We start from the raw sequence: 26,722 nt of genomic DNA, 5'->3' as shown, positions 1-26,722 counted from the left end.
CTACCTTGCACTTGCTGTGAGCGACTAATATCACTTTCAATTGTAAAATCTGAAAGTCAAGTTGCTAAAGTATAAATTTTGATGACCTAACAAATGAATTTGCAGAAAAGCGAGCCAGAAAAATCTTATGATGACTCAAGATATCATACTATTATTATTACTGTATTATATAAAATTATGACACCAAAAATATTATTTTGGGAATTTGTAAGTTTATGTTGTTATCCATATATCACCATTGTATTTTGCAGGTAAAATGTTTTTAAAGAAAAACTTTATTTTTTTATACCTTTAATAGCACCTTTCTTGCTTTTGGAGAAAGAGGCCCCCCATTTTCACTTTGCACCGGTCCCACAAATTATGTAGCCAGCCCTGACTGCACTCGTAGGCTTTCTGAACATACGATACTTATTTTAGGTGTAAGTTCATTAGAGATTCACTAGTCCCCACTGCCAATTCAAATTAGAGTTCTGAAGAATTCTGGAGGAATGGATTAGAGAATGCTATTCAACTTTGCATTTAAACCTGAAGGGACAAAAAACCATTTTTGGTAAAAAGAAGATATCTGAAGGGGAAGGTTTCCCAAACCCATCTCTTCCAATCACAGGAGCTGTCATAATGACAGTGAGGATGGTGGTGACACCTTCTCCTGACAGTTGTGGCACTGGTAATGATAATTATACCAATAATAACAGGAGGTAAGTCATACTAGCCAGTATTTTATCATATCCCGTCCTGGCTTTACACTTGACTTGCTTTATCCCATGTAACCCTCCCAACAATACTCTGAAGCTGGTCCTGGTAACTATTATCATATTGCAGATGAGGAAACAACACTTGAAATCCAGGTTAACTTGTTCGATCATGTACCTAGTGGGTGGCAGAGCTAGGACTTGTCCACACCAGATTCCAAGCTCTTAATTATTCTACTTAAAGTCCACTGACCAAAAAGCAGCTCCTTTAAATGCTCTCATGAGACAGAAATGATAAATTTTTGTGATGACAAATATGCTAATTACCCTGATTTGATCACACATTGTATATGTGTATTGAAATACAACTCTGTACCTCATAAATATGTACTATTGATATTTGCCAATTAAAAATTTCTTTTTAATGAATTAAAGGGGGAAAAAAAAGCTCCTCAGTGAGTGATGCAGCTATAATTTTTTTTCTGTCTAGTTCTTAGGATTGTGAGAGGGACAGGAGAAAACAGGCAAGCAGTCTGACACGCTACATGCACGCCCCAACCCCTTGTTTCTCAGCTTATCCTTTTAGTACCATCGCTTCCATGAAGGGATCCCCAATTCCTCCCATGACCACCACTGCATTTTCTCCCTCCTCTGAGTCCCAAAGCACTTTATGCCTCCCGGTGGCATTTATCATGTAACATCTTCATACCAATATTCATGTGCCTATCATCCTCCCTACTAGTCCGCAAATTACTCAAGTGCAGACATGTAGGTGAACCATCTTTATACCTTCGCAGACCCCTACATATGATGATTACTAGTCAATTTACTAAAGCAATTAATTGACATGTGAATTTTTCTAGGTACACGTAAAAATTCCTTTTTAAATTTTTGGGTTGTAGGAAGATGATGCTGGAAGCTACTGAATGTACATCTGATGTACATTCTGCACACAACGAAACATTAGATCCAAAAACTAACTGAAACGAAGACAGAAAATACCTAGATGCCATCTTTATTAATAATCATACTCATGTCTGTTTAGTTTAAGAATTTAAGTTTTACAAAGAATATGTCACATACCCTTGATTTCATACATTTTCAAATACCACATTGGTATGTCGCTGTAGCCAAGGAAGAGATTTATCTTACCCTTCATTACTTATAAGAGCTACATCTGGAAGGGATCCAATTTGAAGAGAGAGCACACCAAATCTAGCTCATATACGGCACATCTACCCAGGTATTTCCCAATGTCTTTCAAACCAGAAGAGTTATTTTAATTTTTTTATTTTAAGGTTTTATTTGTTCTTTCCATAGAACTTCTAACTTGTAAACTTTCAGGATAAGCTAAAGCTAATCAAAAAGTTACAGCTCTCTTTTTCCATTGACACACACAAGGACGGTTGCTCTGCCAGTTTCATCAAGCTGCCTACACTAGTATCTTTCTCAGCAAGTGGAAACTTGCTACTCACCTTCTTGGAATGATGCCATTTTCCAAACTTGTTGTCTGACTTCGAAGCCAGCGGCGCTGGTAACTGCTGGAAGAGGATGTAGAGGAGCTTGGAGATGGAAAAGGTGTAATCAAAAGGCTGCTTAATGAGGCTGTAGGGAAGAAAATTTGAAATTTGAAAGCTGAGGTAAATAAATCCTTATGTAGCTTCATAATGTACATTAAATGTACACTTAAAATTGGTTAAGATGCTAAATTTTGTTATACATGTTTTAGCACAGTAAAAAATATATATGCCAAATAACCTAAATTTTCAGGTTCTACCAGTCGTATCCAGCAGAGGGAGACTATAATTTCTCTCTTACTGAGATTCTGTACAAGAAATAAAACATCCTTTAAAAAGAAAAACAAATTAAAGCAAATAAGGGTCACAGACATAGCAGGTGCATAAATAGTCAGACCCACATTACAAATACAGAATAATTATTACTCAATCAGAGTACAGACTGCAGATTTCTGATAAAATGGTCTCTAGAACATAACTGCTTAGATTGCTACCTGGTAACTAATACCATATACAATGCTTACTTATACATATTTCCTCCCCATGACTATTACTTCACTCTATATTTTGAGGTAAAATCTAGGCAAATAAGCGTTTCTCACTCCCTTCCCCAATCTCCAAATAAACTGGTCAGTACTTACATTCCTTCCCTCCATCCCCCCTGCCACTCCCTTGTCTGTGAAAGAGCAACCTCTAGTCTTAAACATACTTTCTGCTTGGATTACTCATTTGCCTTTGAGCCTTTCTCTGCCTCCTCCTGTCACATAACATTAGATGCCTACACTTTGGCTCACAGGAAGTACGAACTGACAGTGCCAGCCCAGACTTTTCTGGCAGACAGGGAGGGACTGGTCCTTCTCAGGATAGGCAAAGGGTTTCTTTCAAATTACAGCTGCTTGATGGACATCTACTGGTTTGGAAGAATGGAAGGAGAAGAGAGACTTCTGCTTTTACTTCTCTGAGGCTAAGGAATTAGACACTGAAATGCCACTTGGTCCAGTAGAAAAGGAAATGGGGTGCTACAGATGGCTGGTCAACATTTTCACAAGCAAATCATAGGGGAAAGGAAATTGATTTTAGTAAACATGGAATACTAGACTCATAAATATCACTTGATAAGGCAGTTTCTCCACATGAACTGCTATGTTTCTGTTTATACTTTTGTAGGCAGATCTAAATAACCTGACTCCCCAACATGAGTTCTTAAACACTACAGGAGTTACTTGGCTAGCAGTCAATAATTAGCAAGCAAATGCTGAAGTGTGCCAGGTGTTGTGCTAGGTGACTGGGATATAGTAGTGAATAAGATAGAATCTGCCCTCATGTAGCTTCAAGTCTATAATATCAATGAAAATAACATCTCGAGCTTCTTTCCATAGCAGAGGCCTGTGAGATCCTTTTCTACTAATCTAGTCAATATTCACAGAAAATTTGTTTAGTAGGTCTTAATCATCTTTGTATCCCTTGTATCCAGGACAATACCCTGACCACAGCAGGCAATTAGTAAATGTTTACTGATGTACCGCACTTTTTTACTAAGGTATTACCCAGATGTGGCTAGCTCTAGCAGGCTCCTCTGTTCTGACCTGGTTCCAGTCTTGAGGCTGGACTGAAATCTCCAAAACCAAATCCCAGTTTCAAATATCAGTGAGCTGGTAATTTCACTGAGAATTTTGTAGCGAGATAGAAGAGAGCTTTTCCTCAAAGTTACAAAATTACTTAAAGTCCCAATTAGACATTTCTGCCCTGCCCCCAAGTTCCCAAAGTTACCTACAGAATCCAAAGACCCTCTCCCAGATCTTCAGAGTCCCCTGTCTCTCTCCTTGTTTAATACTGAGCAAATCAACTTCTACCTGACAGGTGGAAGACAGGGTTTAAAGGTGATACTTGGATTATTAACATTTATTTTTCCTATCACAGAAATAAGATAGATGATGCTGAGGTCCAATTTATTCTGGAAATTATCTGTATTTTATAACTCAGTTTAGCAAACTGAGTAAGGGCCCAGGCTCCAGGTTCAAATCCTAGTTCTGCCACTTAGTAGCTGTGACACTTGGCCAGTTTTACTTAACCCATCAGTTTTCTCATCTGCAAAATGGGAACAATAAAGTACTATATACCTCAGTATTTTTCATGAGAGCTGCAACTGCCAGTGGATTTTGAATTGTTTAGTAGATCAAAACCAATATTTTTTAAAAACAGAAAATAGTAGAGTATATTGCATTACTAATCCATAAAACTTTTGTTCATTATATATAAAGTTGTTACTGGATCATGATGGAAAATGCACTAGCATGGGTTGCAGACAAATGAAAAGTCTGAAGAACACTGACCTATTTCATAAGGTCCCTGTGAAGATTAAACAAATCAGTACATGTAAAACACTTAACCCAGAGCCCCACACAAAAAAAATTTGTTCCCTCAGATAATTTCTTGGAAAAGGTTGGCCAAGTAAGACATTTTGGAATACTAAAAGATTATTAGTTCTGAATAGTTAATTATAAAAAGAACCTTCTAGGGTTTGTAATATAGACATGTAAAGGGAAGGTAAAAAAATAAAAGAATAGAATATTCTTTTTTTTTCCTGCTGAAAGACAATTTTTATGGCATGGCATACGAATGAGACATTTTAAGCTAAAGTGTTGGCTTAGTGCTATCCAGCATTTCCTTATCAAAAACATTATTTAAGATTTCTTGGTAAAAGTACTGTGGCATAACATTGTCAATCATGTACTACTTTCAAGTCCAAGAGCAGGACTAATCTTGGCCTACAAACCATTGCCATTTTCATGAGAAAAGGGTAGATTCAGATAACTGTTCCATCACCACTTAGTGCATTTGAATGTTGCTCGGCTCATGGTCTGAAAGGCAGTGTGGTCTGATACAATGTTAGAGCTGGTGTTCATTTAATCCACCTTGGGAGCTTGCTTAAAAATGGAGCTACACAGGCTCTCCCTCAGTTGATTCACGACCTTTGTAGTAGTGCCTGCCATCTCCATGATACTGAAAAGAGCTTTTGCATGAGAGTTCAGTGAAGGTAGGTTCCAGCCCTAGCTGTGCAATTAGCTCTGTGAACTGGATAAAGAAATTCTCCAACTGATGTCTCAGTTATAAAATGTAAGACTTTTAGTTAAATTATTCACAGACTGAGTTTCAGATTTAAAAGTGCTATGTCTAACACTCCTTAATATTTTTAGTATCACTTTTCTTCTTCCAATACTTTTATAATTAGAAAAAAAGTTAATACAAATAGATGGCAAAGACTTGTGCAGTTTTATGTATTAATAAGAAAATTAAAATTATCCCAAATCCCATCACCAGATTGTTGTTCATATTTTAAACCTGGTTAACTCCCAATTTTAAAAAACTGTGCTTTCATCCCCTCCCTCCTTACTAAGGAGGACTCTTTAACTAGCATCTATTTATTCCTGCAGAGATTAAAAATTAGAAAAAAGAATAAATCTAAAGATTTTAAAATGCTGATTGCTGCTGTTCTTGGCCTTTGCTACACAAGTTCAAGATAAAAGTTTAACTTTCTCTGAAAAAAATTTTGCTATTTTGAGAGTTTAGTAGAAACACTATACTAATGATCTGACTACAGAATTTGAATAAATTGTGCCCTGAAACTCTTAACTCAAATCCATCCACTCAACAAATATTTACTGAGCACCTGTTAAGTAAGAGCCTGGCACCATGCAAGGGATGGAAACTTAAAGGATATAAACAGAGTCTCTGCCCTTAAGAAGCTTACACTCATGGAATAAGTAACTACTATAAAAATAAGTTACTATGATTTTTTTTAAGTAACTAAGGCAAAAGTTTACAAGGGTAGTAGAGGTAAATAATCAGTGGTCAGAGAACACCTCTATGAATGTGGGACATCTCAACTGAGACTTAAATGCCATCAAGAGCCAGCCATGGAAGGATATTCCATGTGAAAAGAACTGAATAATAACAATAATTATTCCCCCTAAGTCTATGGGTATTTCTACTTATATAAACATGAATGACCATATTTTCTGCTCTTATTCAAATATTCATTGAGCACCTACCACATGCCAGGCACTACACAAGCTGCTGGGAATAGAGCAGTAAACATGACAGAGTGTATGGGTCTCTGAACTCATGGAGCTCACAGTGTGAACTATAAGAAGAAACAAAACTCTCCAAGGAATGAACAAGATAACCACAGAATGTGGTAAGTCACAAGGAGCAACCCTGACACTGGGAAAAGGAAATGCAAATGTCAAGAGCTCAGAAGCAGCTACAATTTCTAGAATTTTCAAGTCGGCTTATTTATTCTGCTGAAAAATGTGATCATAATACCAAGCAAGTGGCACCTTCAGGACTTCATGCAGGAACAGGGCTGTAACAAATGTTCAGGGCAGGTCCAAACTCATGCCTAGAGTAACAGGTTGACGCCCTGCCAAACGTATCTCACTTGTAAGGAGACATCTGAAGGAAGGATGTTGTGGATAATGCCTACTCTTCTCTCATGCAGCCATCTAAATATATTTATTTGTAAACACATCCATAAAAATAAAACATCTTAATGTGATCAGGCCCCTTATTTATTTTCCAAGCTCATCTGTACCATTCTCCCCTCACTACATTCCAGCCTTCCTTTTATTCTTTTACATGTTGGGGCTCCAAAAATGATACTCCAAAGAATGGTGCTTTCACATGCTGAGAACTAAAGGAGATTAGAAGGCCTCAGAAGCAAAGTTTCTCTCTGACCTACTGGACTCCTGTCTCCGGCCCCCTTTCTCTCACCTAAAGCTGGTCATATAAAACAGAATTTCTCTTCCCCAAGGCAGGTCATAGAAACTCAAACTCCTCTTTCCCACCAAAAAAGCTATAAAACTTAGAAATATTACCCTAACCTTCCTCTGACTCTCTGTGTAGGAGCTAGCCAGAAAGAAATTCTCTGACCTACCTTGTCTGATAATAGGTCATAAGACTCTTATTCCAGAGGGGTCCTGCCCTATTCTTGGGAAGAAGGAATGGTACACAAACAGTCCAAGAAGAATCTGAGCAGACAGGCCTTGCTGTGTTTCCTCACTGAGTCTATTACCTAACTAGATCATTCCCTACCGTCCAATCATATTTCTACACGGCTGTCCATTCTTCAAACCTAAGCATAAAAATAGTTTTCTATGGATCTTTGGTTCTTCATTTCTTCTGTATCACATGAACTTTAGTTAATTAAATTTGTTAATGCTTTTCTCTTGTTAACCTGCCTTTTGTTAACCTGGCTGTTGCCTTTATGATGGGTGAGCAAAGGTATCATACCTTTTACATTCCCACATACACAATGGCCTTTCTATCCCTTATACACAAATCTGCAGTCTGTTCCCACCCTAGTTCTTTGCAGTAGCTGTTCCCATGCCAGAAATGCTCTTTGCTCTGATATTCACAGAGCCAGTCATTCAAGTCTCAGCTAAAATTTCAACTTCTCAGAGAGGCCTTCCATGAGCACCCCATATGTTTTCTTTTCCTCAGTGATAACTGCTTGTCCACATTTTATTATTTATTATCCATCTCTCCTTTACTGAATATAAACTCTATGAGATCAGGGATCATGTCTATTTGATCACTGATCTAACTCCCCCCATATCTTAGAAAAATGTCCAGCAGATGAGTTGTTCAAGAAATGTTGCCAAATGAAAATGAGAAAATAATTATGTGAAGGATAGTGATATCTGTCTCAATCAATAAGTACGACAGAAACAAAGCATTAGAGAAACAAATTTCTAGACAGAATTCAAAGACTGAATTTATTAAAAGTTTCCTGTGGCCAAATCTGTACATCCAACATTTAGAGTTTCTCTTTTTGCCCCCCACCTTCATTTTTAAATGTTTGTTTTGTTTTTTTGATGGTGCTGGTGGTGGTATGGCTCCGAACTTCAGCACTTTTTATATCTATCTGACATGGAGGGTACAACATCCAAAACACAATAATAATCTTTGTTTAATGTAATAATGACAGTACTGCTCTTCAAGCTTTTGTTTCTTTAAACACTTGAAAAATATAAGGCTCCTTAAAGTTTAGCAGTTGTATTTCTAAACACAGAAAAATAGAAGCATTTAAAAGATCAATGAGTTGAGCTGTAATTGTCTGACAGGAAAATTTCATTTTTAAGAAACCAAACATGTTAATTTAATAGGCAAATCAAATTACAGGTAACACATTTTAGTTCCCAAACCATAAAATGATTTTAGGACTTTAAAGGGTCCTCAAAAGCACCACTGGTACTTTTAAGTTTTAATAATAAGATCCCATATAAAGCCCCCTGAATGAAAAGACAATGTTCTCATCACCATGATTGCAAAACACCTTAAATTTTTTTTTTTTTTCAAAATTAGTAGTTTTTATTCTTAGTCATATGACATTTAATTTACATTTCATTTTTTTTGTTATTTTTTATTTTATTTTATTTTTTTAAATTTTATTTTGTCGATATACATTGTAGCTGATTATTGCTCCCCATCACCAAAACCTCCCTCCATTCTCCCTCCCCCCCTCCCCCCCAACAATGTCCTTTCTGTTTGCTTGTTGTATCAACTTCAAATAATTGTGGTTGTTATATCTTCTTTCCCCCCCCCCCCGGTTTGTGTGTGTGTGTGTGTGTGTGTGTGTGAATTTATATATTAATTTTTAGCTCCCTCCAATAAGTGAGAACATGTGGTATTTCTCTTTCTGTGCCTGACTTGTTTCACTTAATATAATTCTCTCAAGGTCCATCCATGTTGTTGCAAATGGCAGTATTTCATTCGTTTTTATAGCTGAGTAGTATTCCATTGTGTAGATGTACCACATTTTCCGTATCCACTCATCTGATGATGGGCATTTGGGCTGGTTCCAACTCTTGGCTATTGTAAAGAGTGCTGCGATGAACATTGGGGAACAGGTATACCTTCGACTTGATGATTTCCATTCCTCTGGGTATATTCCCAACAGTGGGATGGCTGGGTCGTATGGTAGATCTATTTGCAATTGTTTAAGGAACCTCCATACCATTTTCCATAGAGGCTGCACCATTTTGCAGTCCCACCAACAATGTATGAGAGTTCCTTTTTCTCCGCAGCCTCGCCAGCATTTATCGTTCATAATCTTTTGGATTTTAGCCATCCTAACTGGGGTTAGATGGTATCTCAATGTGGTTTTGATTTGCATTTCCCGGATGCTGAGTGATGTTGAGCATTTTTTCATATGTCTGTTGGCCATTTGGATATCTTCCTTAGAGAAATGCCTACTTAGCTCTTTTGCCCATTTTTTAATTGGGTTGCTTGTTTTCTTCTTGTAAAGTTGTTTGAGTTCCTTATATATTCTGGATATTAATCCTTTCTCAGATGTATATTTTGCAAATATTTTCTCCCACTCTTTTGGTTGTCTTTTAACTCTTTTAATTGTTTCTTTTGCTGTGCAGAAGCTTTTTAGTTTGATATAATCCCATTTGTTTATTTTTCCTTTGGTTGCCCGTGCTTTTGGGGTCGTATTCATGAAGTCTGTGCCCAGTCCTATTTCCTGAAGTGTTTCTCCTATGTTTTCTTTAAGAAGTTTTATTGTCTCAGGGTGTATATTTAAATCCTTAATCCATTTTGAGTTGATTTTAGTAAATGGTGAGAGGTATGGATCTAGTTTCATTCTCCTGCATATCGATATCCAGTTATCCCAGCACCACTTGCTGAAGAGGCAGTCCCTTCCCCAGTGAATAGGCTTGGTGCCTTTGTCAAAGATCAGATGGCAGTAAGTGTGTGGGTTGATTTCTGGATTCTCTATTCTATTCCATTGGTCAGTGTGTCTGTTTTTATGCCAGTACCATACTGTTTTGGTTATTATAGCTTTGTAGTATAGCTTAAAGTCAGGTAGTGTTATGCCTCCAGCTTTATTTTTTTTGCTGAGCATTGCTTTGGCTATTCGTGGTCTTTTATTGTTCCATATAAATGTCTGAATAGTTTTTTCCATTTCTGAGAAAAATGTCTTTGGAATTTTGATGGGGATTGCATTGAATTTGTATATCACTTTGGGTAGTATGGACATTTTCACTATGTTGATTCTTCCAATCCAAGAGCATGGAATATCTTTCCATCTTCTTGTATCCTCTCTAATTTCTCTCAGCAGTGGTTTGTAGTTCTCATTATAGAGATTTTTCACCTCCTTGGTTAACTCAATTCCTAAGTATTTTATTTTTTTGGTGGCTATTGTAAATGGGCAGGCTTTCTTGATTTCTCCTTCTGCATGTTCACTATTGGAGAAAAGAAATGCTACTGATTTTTGTGTGTTGATTTTGTATCCTGCTACTGTGCTGAAATCATTTATCAATTCCAACAGTTTTTTTGTAGAGGTTTTAGGCTGTTCGATATATAGGATCATGTCATCTGCAAACAGGGACAGTTTGACTTCATCTTTTCCAATCTGGATGCCCTTTATTTCCTTCTCTTCTCTGATTGCTCTGGCTAGTACTTCCAACACTATGTTGAATAGGAGTGGTGAGAGTGGGCATCCTTGTCTAGTCCCATTCAGGATGATATTGGCAGTGGGTTTGTCATATATGGCTTTAATTATGTTGAGATACTTTCCCTCTATACCTAACTTACAGAGGGTCTTTGTCATGAATGAGTGCTGAACTTTATCAAATGCTTTTTCAGCATCTATAGAGATGATCATATGGTCCTTGTGTTTGAGTTTATTAATATGGTGTATCACATTTATTGATTTGCGTATGTTGAACCAACCTTGCATCCCTGGGATGAATCCCACTTGATCGTGATGAATAATTTTTCGTATGTGTTGCTGTATTCTGTTTGCTAGTATTTTAGTGAGGATTTTTGCATCTATATTCATCAAGGATATCGGCCTGTAGTTTTCTTTTTTGGTTATATCTTTACCTGGTTTTGGTATCAGGATGATGTTTGCTTCATAGAATGAGTTTGGGAGATTTGCGTCTGTTTCAATCTTTTGGAATAGTTTGTAAAGAATCGGTGTCAATTCCTCTTTGAATGTTTGGTAAAATTCTGCTGTGAATCCATCTGGTCCTGGGCTTTTCTTTGTTGGGAGCCTTCTGATAACAGCTTCAATCTCCTTTATTGTTATTGGTCTGTTCAAGTTTTCTACGTCTTCACGGTTCAGTTTTCGGAGCTTGTGTGTGTCCAGAAATTTATCCATTTCCTCCAGATTTTCAAATTTGTTGGCGTATAGTTGTTTATAGTAGTCTCGAATGATTCCTTGTATTTCAGATGAATCAGTTGTAATATCGCCTTTTTCATTTCTAATTTTTGTTATTTGAGTCTTCTCTCTTTTTTTGTTAGCCATGCTAATGGTTTGTCAATTTTATTTATCTTTTCAAAAAACCAACTTTTTGATTCGTTGATCTTTTGAATTGTTTTTTGGTTTTCAATTTCATTCAGTTCTGCTCTGATCTTAATGATTTCTTTCCGTCTGCTAACTTTAGGATTGGATTGTTCTTGTTTTTCTAGTTCTTTAAGGTGAAGTGTTAGGTTGTTCACTTGCCATCTTTCCATTCTTCTGAAGTGAGCATTTAATGCAATAAATTTTCCCCTCAATACTGCTTTTGCAGTATCCCACAGGTTTTGGTATGATGTATCATTGTTTTCATTAGTTTCAATAAACTTTTTGATTTCCTGCTTGATTTCTTCTTGGACCCATATGTCATTAAGTAGAATGCTGTTTAATTTCCATGTGTTTGTATAGTTTCCAGAGTTTTGTTTGTTATTAATTTCTAGTTTTAATCCATTGTGGTCTGAGAAGATACATGGGATAATTCCAATTTTTTTGAATTTGTTGAGACTTGATTTGTGACCTAATATGTGATCTATCCTGGAGAATGATCCATGTGCTGATGAGAAGAATGAATATTCTGAGGTTGTTGGGTGGAATGTTCTGTAGATATCTGCCAATTCCAATTGGTCTAGAGTCTTGTTTAGATCTTGTGTTTCTCTACTGATTCTTTGCCTAGATGATCTGTCTAATATTGACAGTGGAGTGTTCAGGTCCCCTGCTATTATGGTATTAGTGTCTATTTCCTTCTTTAGGTCTAATAGAGTTTGTTTTATAAATCTGGCTGCTCCAACATTGGGTGCGTACATGTTTATGATTGTTATGTCTTCTTGATGGATCAGTCCTTTTATCATTAAGTAGTGTCCCTCATTGTCTCTTTTTATGGTTTTTAGTTTAAAGTCTATTTTGTCAGATATAAGAATAGCCACTCCAGCTCGTTTTTCTTTTCTGTTTGCATGGTAAATCTTTTTCCATCCTTTCACTCTTAGTCTGTGGGAATCTTTATGGGTGAGGTGGGTCTCTTGTAGGCAGCATATAGTTGGGTCCTGCTTTTTGATCCAGTCAGCCAGTCTGTGTCTTTTAATTGGGGAATTTAAGCCTTTAACATTAAGAGTTGTTATTGAAAGGTGTTGATTTATTCCTAGCATTTTATTGGTTGTTTGGTTGTCTTAGGTGTCTTTTGTTCCTTGCTTTCTGATTTACTGTTTGGTTTCTTTGTTTGTTGGTTCCTTAGGTTGTAGATAGTGTTTTTGTTAGCTTGTTTTCTCTTCATGAATGCCATTTTTATTGTACTAGCGGGTTTAGATTTTTCTTAGGTTTTTATGGCAGTGGTAGTTATTTTTCAGGAACCAAACCCAGTACTCCCTTGAGGATTTCTTGTAAGGGTGGTCTTGTGGTAGTGAACTCCCGCAGTTTTTGTTTGTCTGAGAAATATACTCTTTGCCCCTCATTTCGGAAGGATAGCCTTGCAGGGTAGAGTATTCTTGGCTGGCAATCTTTGTCTTTTAGTATTTTGAAAATATCATCCCATTCCTTTCTAGCTTTTAGGGTTTGTGATGAAAAGTCTGATGTTAACCTGATTGGGGCTCCCTTATAGGTGATTTGACGCTTCTCTCTTGCAGCTTTTAAGATTCTCTCTTTGTCTCTGAGTTTTGCCAATTTGACTATGACATATCTTGGAGAAGGCCTTTTTGGGTTGAATACGTTTGGAGATCGTTGAGCTTCCTGGATCTGAAGATCTGTGATTTTTCCTATACCTGGGAAGTTTTCTGCCACTATTTTGTTGAATATGTTTTCAATGGAATCTCCATTTTCCTCCCCTTCTGGAATACCCATGACTCGGATATTTGAGCGCTTGAGGTTGTCTGATATCTCTCTCAGATTTTCTTCCATGTCCTTGATTCTTTTTTCTTTCTTTTTGTCTGCTTGTGTTATTTCAAACAGCCCATCTTCAAGTTCAGAGGTTCTCTCTTCAACTTCGACAAGCCTGCTGGTTAAACTCTCCGTTGTGTTTTTTATTTCGCTGAATAACTTCTTCAGTTCAGCAAGTTCTGCTACATTTTTTTTCAGGACATTGATTTCCTTGTATATTTCCTCTTTCAGATCCTGTATACCTTTCCTCATTTCATCATGATGTCTAGCTGAGTTTTCTTGTATCTCATTCAGTTTCCTTAGAATTATCACTCGAAATTCCTTGTCAGTTATTTCAAGGGCTTCTTGTTCTATAGGATCTAGAGTATGAGATTTATTAACTTTTGGTGGTGTACTTTCTTGATTTTTTGTATTTCTGGTGTCTTTTTTTTGGTGTTTATTCATTGTGGCAGGGGGTTTCACAGTCCACCGGTTTGAGACTAATGACTAACTAGGATGTTGTTGTGGTTGCCAATTTAGTATGGCTCCCGCCGTGACTGCTCAGTTGGCCTCTAGTGTCTTGTGTGTGTGGTTGCCTCGGGTCTTGGGCTTCTCCGGGGATCCACCTTTCTGGTCAGCTTGGACTCTGCTGGGCTGGTGGATCACGTACCACAGGGTGTGTGATCTCTGTTGAGCTTTCACTTTCTGTACAGGACTTCTCCCCGTTCCGTGTGCTCTGGCCCAGGCTGTTAGATCGTGCAGTGGCGACCCCACTGGGTGTGTGGTTTCTGTTGAGACTCCGCCTCCCTGGCCGCACGTCTCTCCCCTCTGTGCACACTGTGCTGGGCTGGGGTGTGTCTTCTGCACCCCTCGTCTATCAGCTGGGCCTTCAAGACCCTGCTCAGCACCGCCTCGCCCAGGAAGTCTACCAGGTTTCTGCTGGGCACAGACGACCGGTCTCTCTGGGTGCCTTTGTAGCACTGTGTAGATCTTTCTCGGGTCTTGTTCACCTTTGTATCCCCCCGGTATAAACCGAGTCTAGTGCCCGCCTGCAGCCTGCTCTCCGGCAGGTTCAAGCGGACCTGGGAACTCTCCTACCACACTATTCCCAACCAGAAATTCGTTAGGCTTTTTTCCAAACTGGTGGTCGCAGAGATGGTATCTGCCTCCCAGTAACAGGAAGTTTACCGGGGCCGGAGTCCAGGGTGTGATAGAGTGACAGTCGGCCCGCCCGTACTTCCTAGCCCTCCCAACACTGGTCGGGACGCCCCACACCCCCAGCCCCGCCAGAGAACCGCGGAGGGAGTGGGAGAGGAGGCCGGCCCGCAGGGTCCGGAAAGCCCCGCGCCAGGCCAAGCAAATGGGCTCAGTGATGGCCGAGCAGGGCGGAGCTGCCCGCACCTAGGAAAATGGAGGCAGCACCGGGGCAGTGAGTGGCCTGGTGGTGCAGGCAGGAGCCGCGTGGGCATCCACCGCCCGAACAGAGCTGTGCCAGGGATCACTCACAGTGCTGTGCCAGGTCGGGCGCTTGCTCTGTCTCTGGTTTGTTGCCTTCCGTGTTCTCGGCGCTGCCGCCTCGGGCTGTTCAGTCGCAGCGCCGCTCGGGCGCTCCCAGGAATCTTCTTTAATGCCGGCCTGAAACCTCGAATCCTGAATAGGGCAGCTGGCCGCCTTCAGTGCGGCCCCAGCCTCCGGGATCCTGGCTGCATCCACAGCAGCCCTGGCGCCGTGTTCCCTGTTTCAAGACTCACTTTTGCAGCTAAGAATCAGTTCTTTTCCTGCTCCACACTTCAAAGCTGTTGCCTGTAAATGAGGCAGCCTCTCCTGCCGGGGGCAAAGTGGCGTTGAGCCCCCACGACCGGCCAGCAGCAGCAGTCCTCCCTTAAGAGATGGCCAGAGGAAGGTCCACAAGTTTCCCGGGTGCCTGAGGCCCAGTGGCCACCTTTTCCACCTCAGCTACTCCGCGCCAGCCGCCGCAGCCGCCGCCATCTTGAAACTCCTAATTTACATCAACACCTTAAATTTTAATTTCTTAGGTAGGATATAAACTCCAGCTCAGCTTTGGTGATCAACTCACTGTCTATATTTATACTACAAAGATTTTTAAAAAATTTTTTTTACTGAAACATAATTGATTGTAAATATCTGTGGGGTACTGCGTTGAATATCATCAATGCCAAAGTGCAATATGTGATGCTCAAATCAGGATAATTAGTATATTCAACATCACACAATGTAATCGTTTTCTGTGGTCCTTTACCAATTTCTCACAACTGTTCTTTTTATCCATAGTCTGGGCTCTGAAAACAAAGTGTCTACAAAAGACTTCTAAAAAGCATAGAAACTTAGACTTCTGCTCTTCCATATAAGTAAGAGCTATTTATCTGGCTTCACAAGGGACTTTAATTCAAATTACACTGAATTTATAGATTAATCTATGGAACAATCTCTCCATCTATTGAGGTCTTCTTTTAATAAAGTTTTAAAGATTTCTCTATCACAGGATCACACATTTTTTCTTAGATTTATTCCTAGATCCCTTATAATTTTCATTGTTATTTGTATTACTTTCTGATCCTTATTTTTCTTAAATAAGTATATGAGAATGCAAGCTTAGAAAGGAAAAGCTGAAGAGCTAACAAATTTGTGAAAGTGAAGAAGATAAATATCCACTTCAGGAAAATACCAAAGGTGTGATTGAAATATGAGAAGTATAAAGAAATGAGGAATTGAGTTCTGCTTGAGCTATACTGCATTGTCAAGCTCTCATATGTATATAGGCAAAGCAAGGCCAAGGTAAAGATCTGATGGTGAACAGACATGTTTAGGTTTGGACCGTTTATTACTTACACAGAGAAAAGAATAAGCCAAGGTACAAGCTCCCAATGATACTTTCCCCACACAGCAAAAAGGATAACACCAACACAAAAAGGACTGGATGCCTACAGTGCAAGTTGTGGGATACCCCATTGCTGGAGAGCTAAGCAAAATACTTTAAAGTTAAGCTAATTACTTTTCTATATTCTGCAGCTCAGCCTGGGGGGGAGGGGGGGTTGGGGGAGAAGTAGGGCAGAAAGCCTCATATCTCTTCAGAGCCCTGGAGGTAATGAGAAACGGTCTCATGACAGCCTCCCAGGGGAGATAGGAAAGTAAGTGGGAGATGACCTCCTAGCAGCTCCTTAAAGGCCTCCCATCTTCTCCTGTTCTGGAAGGATCACAAGCTGTACTGCCAAGACTCAGATAAGCTGCAGTTGATGCCTTTGCCTATATGGATACTTGCAAGGTCAACAAGGTGCCATGGGCTTCCCCTATATGAACAACAAACAAAAACAGTACCCTCCTTGACTACCGCTCCTCTCTACAAAGCACTGATCAGTTAAGTCAGTGAAGGGTTTAGATACAAATGGGATATCATTTTGTATTATTCAATGGTGACCCAAGTTAGAATGAATCTGACTTCAATTTTTGCTTTAAGCTTCACCTCCCAGTCCCACTCTACCCCTTCCCTTCTGTTCCACATCTGAGAACATCCCTGTTCTCTCATGCTATTTTCTGACCAGCCTGGGAAGCCCACCCTGCTCTCATAAGAAAATCCTTATTATGTGAGTAATAAACCTTTTCATATCCTTTTGGTGTGTGTATATAGGGCGTCATCAATCTTGCCATGCAAACCAAATTGTTCGGTGCGGGGAGGGGAGAGCACATCCATCCTTTATCTGAAGAGTGGCCAAAATACATATCTTATTTGAACACTATGATGATGTGTATTCTCACCATGAAGGTTCATTTTTTTTTTAAAACACAAATAAAAATGTTTGAAAGCACATATTAGAAATTTCTCATACTGATCTCTTTATGTTACCACTTTTAAGAACAGAGGAAATGTAGTTACAGAGAGAATGGGAAAATTATTTTTTCCTGCCAATGATTTGAACATTCTGATGAGGAAGAGAGTCTAAAGCTGAATTAAGGTCAGATGACAAGGCTCTATGATGCTGGTCTCAATCCTATCCCTCTGAACCTTACTCTTCTCATGTACCCAAGACTTCCAAATTTTAGCTACGGCTCTGACCCATCTCTTTAGAGCCAGTTTCCTATTTCTAAATTACAGCTGACTACTTACAACTGGAGAACCTGTAGTCACTTCTAGCTAAAAATTTATATCATCCCCGTACTGGTTAATGCCATCATCCTCTGCTTGTTTTCTCAAATTAGAAACTGGACAGTCATCCTTGCTTCCTCCCTCCTCCCCCATATCACCTGTCCCATTAGTCACTGAGTCAGGCCAGTACTACCTCCTGGTATGGCTCAAACCATCTCTCTTCTCTCTTAAGATATTACTTGAAAATTTCTAATTTCTATCTTTGTGATTTATATATGCACAGAAGACACATTCAAAATGTCCAAGAGAATACAATGAGAATGCATTCCCCCTCCATACCCGTCCTACTTGTGTCCTCTTCCAGCCACATTCCATGAATAGAGAAATGGCCGATTATAAGACCGGGGTAGGAAATATGCAAGATGATTCTGGAGCACCTTGTAGTGCCAGAATGTAATAAGGAACTGCTCAAAATACCCACCTCTCCCATAGGTGAGAATATGCTAAAGAACACAAGAGCCTAACAAAAGAGCTCCCAATGGCCAAAGATGAAACAATCTGAGCAACAAGATAAATAAAGTAGTAGTGTTGGGTTATAATCACATGCAGGAACCTTCAAAAAATAAATATCCTTGAGTCCATATGGATATAATAACCAAATAAATAACTAAATTGGGGAAAGAGATATATCTTCCTCGCAAAAGAATTCCAAATAACTTAGGTAGATATTCTGCCCTCAAGAAGAGAGAGCATAATATCTCACTCATTTGGCATAGGCTAAGCACAGTGATTTCTTTCCAAAGTGCAGTACGGAAAGGGGGATAGAAAGAGAAACTTTACAGGGGAGAAACCTGACAAACACTATTTCAGCCAGGTAATCAAGGCCAATATCAATGGCCATAAATTGTATTTGACAGTCTGTAGCTGTGATATGATGTGATGAAAAAGGGCCTTCACTTTTGTTGAGCATTCTTTCCAAACCCATAACTTCAGTCTAATCATAAAAAAAAAACCAAAAAACACACAAATTCTAACAGTGAGACACTCTACAAAATACCTAACCAGTACTGCTCAACACCACCTAGGTTATTAAAGAAAGTCTGAGTAATTGCTGCAGCTGAGAGAAGCCTGATGAGATATAACAACTAAATGTAAGGTGGTCCTGGAACAGAAAAAGGGCATTAGGTAAAAACTAAGGAAATAAATTATGAACTTTAGCTAATAATATGTATCAACATTGGTTCATTAATTATAATAAACACACTATACTAATGTAAGGAGTTACTAATAGGGCAAACTGGTGGCAGGTTGTATGGAACTCTCTGTACTACCTTCTTAATTTTTCTATAAAACTAAAACTGTTCTAAAAATAGAACATTTTAAAAACTTTCACCATCTCTCAACTCTTTAGACAAGAAGTTAAAAAGTTAGTACTTCTAACACTTGGAGCTCCTATTCTGCTCTAGAAACAAGGGCAGGGATCTGAGCCTTGAGACACTAAGCCCCTCAATGTGCACTCATAGTCTTCAAGAAGTTGAAGGAACTCAAAGAGTTCAGTTGGCAGTGTTGCACAAGCAATGATGAAATTATCCTGAGCATCATTAAATATTAACAAAACAAAAACAATTTGCTTAGCACTTCATATGTTGCCTTCTACCTTCTCAGTTTTACGTTTGTACAAAAGAGCTGTGAGTGAAAATGATACAGCTCTAATCAATGGGAGTTTACATTTCTGACCAGAGGTTCCTAGCCCAACTTTACAAAAAATATGAACACCAAAATGAATCAATTTTAACCATAAATAAATTTCTGTATACTTTACATTATGTGACATATATATAAACCAAACAGGGGGATTCAATAACGAATCATATTTCATTTAGTAACTCAGCAGCAGAGTTGTACAGAGTGGAATGAAGGACGCTGATAGAGCACAACGACCTTTGAGCAGTGTCTAAGGGTAAGAGCTGGAAAGAGAAATGAGTGAAAGGCCAGGAGGAAAGGCACCTGAGGCACCCGGATCCAGTCCAAGCATTGGCTGGCTGGCGTATTTGGTGATGGTGCCATGTATCAAGAGAGAAACCTGCAGTCTGCTCCGTCTTCACTGGATGGCAGAGGCTGCCTGTATGATATGTATTCGTCAGGCAAAGCCCCACACACCTCTAAGTCTTTGAATTTCAGATCATTAATTCATCACCCCCTCTCTTTTAACACAGAATCTACCTCAGATCTGAGTCACACATCAAAATCAAAAGCAGAGTCTTGTACAAAAGCAGAAACCAAGAAATTTTAAAAGCAGTATTAGAAAAGTTTAGGGTTTGAAGTAAGGAGAAAAGGGTATCTGAGATAAAATCTAGATCAGCATGTCTCTAGGACAGAAGAAAGTATAACTAGGTCGGCTGGCAGGCCCTCCCACTGTCATAGGTGGATTTATTTCCAGAGACAATTTTTTTCCCTCTGATTCTTTACTCAACAGTCAGCAAGCAAATTCCTAGCACAAATGGCTCATGGAAACTTCCCTCTGGAAAGAAATTTCTCAACATACATTAGTCTCATATGAATTTAGGTATTAGAAAAACTAGTTTGTGTTGTACAATCATTCCCAGATGCTGTACAAAGTTTTGGATCTTCAGACTTGTGAGATATGTCAGACTATGGAGGAATGAAACAAAACAGGATGAGGCCTATCTACCTGTCTTCTACATCCCCAAGTTCTATACCATTATGGATAGTTCACTCTAATAATTAAACCAATAAAAGAATTACAAATACCTGAGCGAGCAATGCCACTGTCCCTGTCTTCATTCTGTCCTCTGCTTGGCATATCAACTGGTGTGCTGTGTGCTAAGATAAAGGTATAAGGAAACCATGTTATTGGGCTCTCCAAAGAGAACAAAGTTTTAAAAACGACTGTGGTTAATTTTTACATTTCAAAGTAGGCTAGTGCTACTGATGATTGGCATAAGTTCGTAATAGAGTTGAACTAGAAAGCAAAATTAAATACATAAAAAGATGATGAGAGTAAGAAGAAAACAGAACCAAGTAAGCATCTGCTTTTATCCTACTGGAGCATATAAATTTGAGTGATATTCAATTCTTAAAAAACCTAAATAATAAACTATTCATACAGTTGATACAATGAATAAACTTTCTCAGGCAGATATTTTTAGCTGTTTTCCTAATTATTAGTAGTAGTTAAGTAGCATTGTATTTTAAAATTCTTTATAGTCAGTTTCAGTAGTAACCATAGGCAACTTAGGGAAGAGAAACTCCTGAAAACTATTTCATAAATTCAAAAAATGTTTCTCTGTTTATAACCCACTCTCTTGGCAGGCAGAAAATGCTTATATTCATTTTCAAATATTTCTTCCTCTACTTCTTTTCCATATACATCCATACACTATATTTTTGTAGAATTACTTAGAAAAACTCATGTCCTGGCATGAATTTTGGAAAACAAAGTATTGCAGACTTCTAGGAATGCTTCAGATTGATCTAAGCTGTATACTGATTGAGCTAGAAGGTAGATGGAATGTTGCTAGAGTAAGTTTTACAATACACAAGAAGCCCAGTGCCCTGCCTGATTATTATACTTGTCAGCTATTTTTGAAGCATGTTTATTTTCACAATTTTAAAGAGAGTTTATAAACACGTTATCCTCACTCTAAGTAGGTGGGAGGGTGTCAGTTTCATCAGGGTGTCAGTTAACTACAATACTTTACATATTTCAGGCTACAAAGAACAGAATGAAAAATTTGCAATACTCACAACCTTAAGTGTTAGTAGTGAAGGTCCCCCACACTTGTTAATCATGCCTAGACCACAACAGACATTCAACAGTCTTAGCTAGTAAGGCCAGTTAAATCTCAGAATTTACCCAGAGATATCAAGATGGATTATACCTGTAAAGAACCTAGAAATTGCATTTCAGCTATGAGAAAGAGAGAAAGAGAGAAAGAGAGAGAGAGATCTTCCATGCTCTTATTAGAGTAACTTTTAAAGAAACACCATGCAGGGAAGGATGCAGGTGATTAAATGGATAAAAGATACTACAGCAATGGGGGAACAGTTCATAACAGCAAAAGAGGCCCAGGAAAATCAGAAAAAATAATCCTCTTAGAAACACTAAGGGCTCATTTCAGATCAAAATCAGCTTACACTTGGGTATTAGCAGAGACACTTACAATAGAGAATAGAGGGTCACTGGTGGAATTTTCAAAAACACCATGAATTTGGCTGCACTTGAAATTAATATCTTTTATCATAAGAGCCCCTTGGATTTCTAGAGAGGCACAAATAGGATTTTTTCTGAGAACCTGCACAGAATTTATTAATGTGTGTGTGTCACACTGTACTCAGCATTCCACACAAACCTGCAAAGAAAGAAGCACTCCGGGTGAGCCGGAGAGGTCCTCCTTCAGCTACCCCCTGCAGCAGTTTGCTGCTGCATGCTTGTAGCAGACCTAGAGACAGAAACACATAGAAGAGGGCAAACAAAGTACACGCACACAAAAAATAAACACGGATTAAAGATAATGCCAGAAAAAAAAAAAAAACCCAACACAAAACTACACAACAAACTCAAATATAGCAAAACACACACCCACAATAGTGATATTCAGAAATAATAAGTCTGTTTGTGTGTCTGATTTTACCTAGGTTACTTCCAGTACGACAAGGACCCAAACTATTCTGATTTGTGTTCGGTTTTCCCAAATTAGGATCTTGGTTGATGTATTCAAAGCTGTCTTGCAAACTAAATCCAGAGAGGGAGAGAGAGGGCAAAAACGTCAAGAGGCTAATAAAGTTGTTTTCTAACACATTTCCAAATACAGACAACAGACTAATCAGTCACTCAATACTTTTCTTTATAAATAAATAAAGTCTCATATCTACCAAAGGAAATTAAACTGGCAACCTTAGGGGAAATCGTGGGAGGAAAATAAAAGCTTTTGGGAGGTAGCCCAACCCATACAACCAAATAACTGTATTCCTAACAATTTCATATTATATAATGAAGCTCCAAACTCTAAATTTGGCTTCAGTGACTGACACCTAGAATACTGCTATTTATTTCTAAATTTTGCTGTAGCAACTGACATGCAAGATATTGCTATTCATTTCAAGGATTTTACATAAACTCTCGAAATGAGATTCATTTTCTCTTAGTTAACATCTAAGAACAATTCAGCAACTTTTTCAGAAGATATAACAGAAAGAGAAATTATGATTCTTCCAGGAGTTTGATTTCACAACTTCTAAAAAGTTAGAATTACTCATAAAAAATGTGAGGAAAGCAGATTTTAATAATTTATTGTATTTATTAAGAAAATAAAGATTTTGAAGATAATACAGCATAATGAAAAATAATTTTTACTTAAATCTGAGCTCAATATTTTATTACAGGGAGTTAGCATAATAAATGCTCGGGTAATCCCAAGGATCTGAAAAAAGACTATTTCATAAGAAATAAACATCATTCCCATACTGGCTTATGTCATGATAGTTCAATGTTAAATGCTCAAACTATTTTGTTGAGAAGTGAGCAAATATTTACTCAATGGTTCCTAAATATATAGGGAACACATTTTTAATTTCTCAGGATTATAAAAATATAACAACCTTTATTCATTTGACCCTTAATTTATAACAAGGCTTTCTTTCAAATTTATTAAAGTATAACAAATCCTTTGTTGTTTTAATTTTAAAAGTATATGAAATATTTCTGCTTGAAAGTTTAAAATATATGAACAATTGTGCCAAGATGAGAGTGAGACATTTCAGTATTTTTAGTTTATGAAGAAATGTAAAATTAAGAGGGTGAAAAATGAGGAATGAAAATCCAAATATTACATAGCCCAAGTACCAATCAATCACAAAAGCAAAACAAACTGCAAAGAATAGTTGGCAAGCATAGACAACCCATCCTGCCAAACAGGTGTGTCATCGGTCTAAAAAATCTCAGTATGTACTTCAATCCTTCAGAAGAAAATAAAAAAGGTTTTTAAAAAAGATAAAATATTAGGAAATACCATAAAATCATAAATGTAACCCCCTCTTTTTTCCCCTTTATTTTTCATTTTCCAGGGAATTAAAACTTGGTGACTGGCAGGAGGAACACATAGGGTAACAGATGGAGAAGCAAAATTTATAGATAAAGACAGTCATTTGTCTTTAAGGCCACCTAAGGTCAAAGGCTTTTTCCATTCACTATTTATAGGACAATGGCCACTTTTAAAACCCCATTAATTTGTGCTCATTCTGCTTTTCGTTTCAAAATTCCTCATGGCCCTCAAAGAAATACTCTATCTGGAAATAGACACTTAAAAATGAGGGGGAGGGGGTGGTACAAAAAAAAATCCCACACTTACTTATTTGTACTTCCACAGAAGCTGCCCATTCTGGCAGAGAAGACTTTACTAATCATCAGTTGTGGAGGAGAACTGCAGGGGGAAAACAAAGTGGAGAGAGATGCATTTTTGAATTAAGGAGTCAATATCACCATTCCACTTCTCACAACTAGTAGAAAAAGAAGCCCAAACTCACCGTATATAGTGTATCTTTAAGGTGGAGCCTTTGTAACTCATTGCAACTGAGCCAAACATCATTTCCCCTAGCATATTGATATCAGAAGCTGGTCTTGTGTACTATATGCAAGATATCAAAATCAAAGTTAGTACATGGAATAACACCATGTGCAATGCAATAGAAAATAATGTTTCTTAATCTCTGAGTACCTCTTTATTCAGTGGGTAATTACAACTATTTCTCAAAGCTTCAATTGATCATTTTACAGTTTTAATCTACGATACTGATTACCTATTTTTTCCCCTCACGTTAGTACTAATGTTCTTCGTTATACACAGTATCTTCACACAGGATTTAAATGTTTTATCAGAGGTCATTTTTAACCTTGTTACGAGAAACAAATATTATCATTATCGCCATTTATAAATTTTAAATAGATTAAATTATAAAAGAAACAGGATAACTCTTCTCTTGGTACTAAGAACACATCCTGAAAAAAAAAAATATGGTTCAGTATTATTCAACCAAAAATTAACAGTGTTGATCAGAAATGCCAGTTGGTGCAGGCAGGGTTTTGTGAGGGTACAAAAGATAACAGATGGCCTAATAACTCTAAAGTTTTACAAAAACTTTCAAAAATACCTGACCCCTCCAGCTTCCGACCAATCTTTCTCATGCCTTTTGTCATCCAAAAGGGTATACTGCACTGTCTCCACTTTCTCCGCTCTCATTTGCTTCTTAACCAACTGCAGCCTGACTCTGCCTCTAATGGTCCATCTATTTCAACTACTCTAATCATGACCACTGCCTTTATGTCAAATCCAATGGACACCTTCCAGTTTGCTTCATTAAACTTCTCTCACTATACAGATGCTCCTCAACTTACGATGGGGTTACATCCAGATAAACCCATCTTAAATTGAAAATTTCATTAAGTTGAAAAGGTATTAATATCCCTAACCTACCAAACATCATAGCCTATCTTAAATGTGCTCATCAGAACACTTACATTAGCCTAGAACTGGGCAAAATCATCTGACACCAGGTCTATTTTATAATAAAGTGTTGAGTATCTCATGTAATTTATTGACTAATGTACTGAAAGTGAAAACCAGAATGGCTGTGTAGGCACTTGTAGTATGGTTTCTACTGAATGTGTATCCCTTTTGCACCATCATGAAGTTGAAAAATTGTAAATTGGGGACCATCTGTATTTGATGCTGTTAATTACTATTCTTTTTGAAACTCTTCCTTCTCAGATCATCCGTTGAACATGTTGATCCTTGGAAGGCACTCCTACTCACTGCCTGCATTTCAATCATTCTTCTTATTTTGATTATTATTTACATAGAAATACAACCTACATCTTTATCTCTAGGCCCAGACCTCTCCTCCAGCTCTAGAATCCTACATTCAATGCATTCATTCACATATCAAATATTATATGTGATATTTGAATGAATGCACTGTGATAGTATTCTTAGCACCTATGCTAAGTTCTGGTGACACACTGATAAACAGGACAGTATGTGAATGCTGAGCAAACCAGTCTGCCACAAGTAATCCAGCCTGACTAAAACAAAACAACCATCTCTCTGCACCCCAACCCACCAGCCAGATTTTATGTAAGTGTGCTTTCCACTCAAGGAAAAACATGGGAATCATCCTTAACGCTCTCTTCTGAATTTATTTATTTTTTAATCCCAAATATGCACACATATACATACATACACACAAGTATACATACACTGACACACATATACACACCTACTTATACATGGTTGCAGAGCAGGAAAGAGAAAGGTAAGTCTATCAGCTTTGTTCAGCGAGGTTCCTCTCTTTGGTTATATCTCACACCAACCTCTTCCTACTACATGCAGACAGAAACCAACTGGCTTTCACATTCTCTATTAATAACTTTCACCCACTTCCTCCATTTTATAATCTGCTTTTTCTTGGGGTACAAGGGCCATGTAGCAACTGTGATTCTCAGCTAGCTGAAAATTTCATCGTATACTTTTAAAAGTGCAAATAGGAGAACTGTGAAACAAGGGCGAATGCATGGTATAAATCCTGACTACGAAATTAACAAAGTCTTATACACCTGTGGCTGCTGGTAATTTCCCTGGTTTTGCTTTTTCAGCAACACAGTAGACAAGATTCTATATAAGTTTTTTTTAAAAAAGCTTGATATATCCCCCATCGATTACTACCTTTGTACTATTATTTCCAAAACATTTCTTCCCTTTTACCTAGCTAGCCAATACTTCTCAATAACCCTAACCTCTATCCTCTGCTGCCACATACACACACAGAGTGTAAAAAATGCCACCAGCTCTCTATCCTTCATTTTCAGGTTATATCTTGCCATTTTTTTCTTCTCCTATACAAGGCTTTCTTCCTTTTATTGGCAAGTTCTATTCTTTTAGGATGCCCATATACACATTCCCAGAATCCTTAGGAGTTCTTGTAACAAAACTGAAAGTACATATTTATTATTCTGGATCTGACAGCAAAGAAAACAAAACTATATAATTTACCTAATTTGCAATATTTCTTCCTCATTCCATATGTATTATGCCATATCACCTCTACTAGATTACAGAGAGAAAAGCCAGAGTGAGAAAACAGCATTGACATGTAACATTTAAGAGTATTCTGTTGAATACTTGTTCTCAATGCCTGGAGTAGAACCCTCAAGCAGGCATTATTCCCTGCAGAAAAATTACAG

At 38.0% G+C, this 26,722-nt stretch overlaps 1 protein-coding gene across 2 annotated transcripts in view; it reads right to left on the bottom strand.

Moving 5' to 3' along the window:
• Positions 1-26,722, bottom strand: part of FNIP2 (folliculin interacting protein 2) — a 226,989-nt gene that overhangs the window by 138,399 nt on the left and 61,868 nt on the right. For both annotated transcript variants that reach the window (XM_063107875.1, XM_063107874.1), the window contains exons 4-9: positions 24,010-24,110; positions 23,835-23,906; positions 22,119-22,219; positions 21,837-21,926; positions 20,236-20,307; positions 2,168-2,297 (exon numbers count right to left, since the gene is read on the bottom strand). In XM_063107875.1, the coding sequence (XP_062963945.1) occupies positions 2,168-2,297; positions 20,236-20,307; positions 21,837-21,926; positions 22,119-22,219; positions 23,835-23,906; positions 24,010-24,110 (566 nt within the window). The remainder of the gene's footprint in view (positions 1-2,167; positions 2,298-20,235; positions 20,308-21,836; positions 21,927-22,118; positions 22,220-23,834; positions 23,907-24,009; positions 24,111-26,722) is intronic.

Source organism: Cynocephalus volans, chromosome 9 (assembly GCF_027409185.1).
Source record: "Cynocephalus volans isolate mCynVol1 chromosome 9, mCynVol1.pri, whole genome shotgun sequence".
Classification (NCBI taxonomy): domain Eukaryota; kingdom Metazoa; phylum Chordata; class Mammalia; order Dermoptera; family Cynocephalidae; genus Cynocephalus; species Cynocephalus volans.
This window is presented reverse-complemented; position numbering and strand designations above follow the sequence as displayed.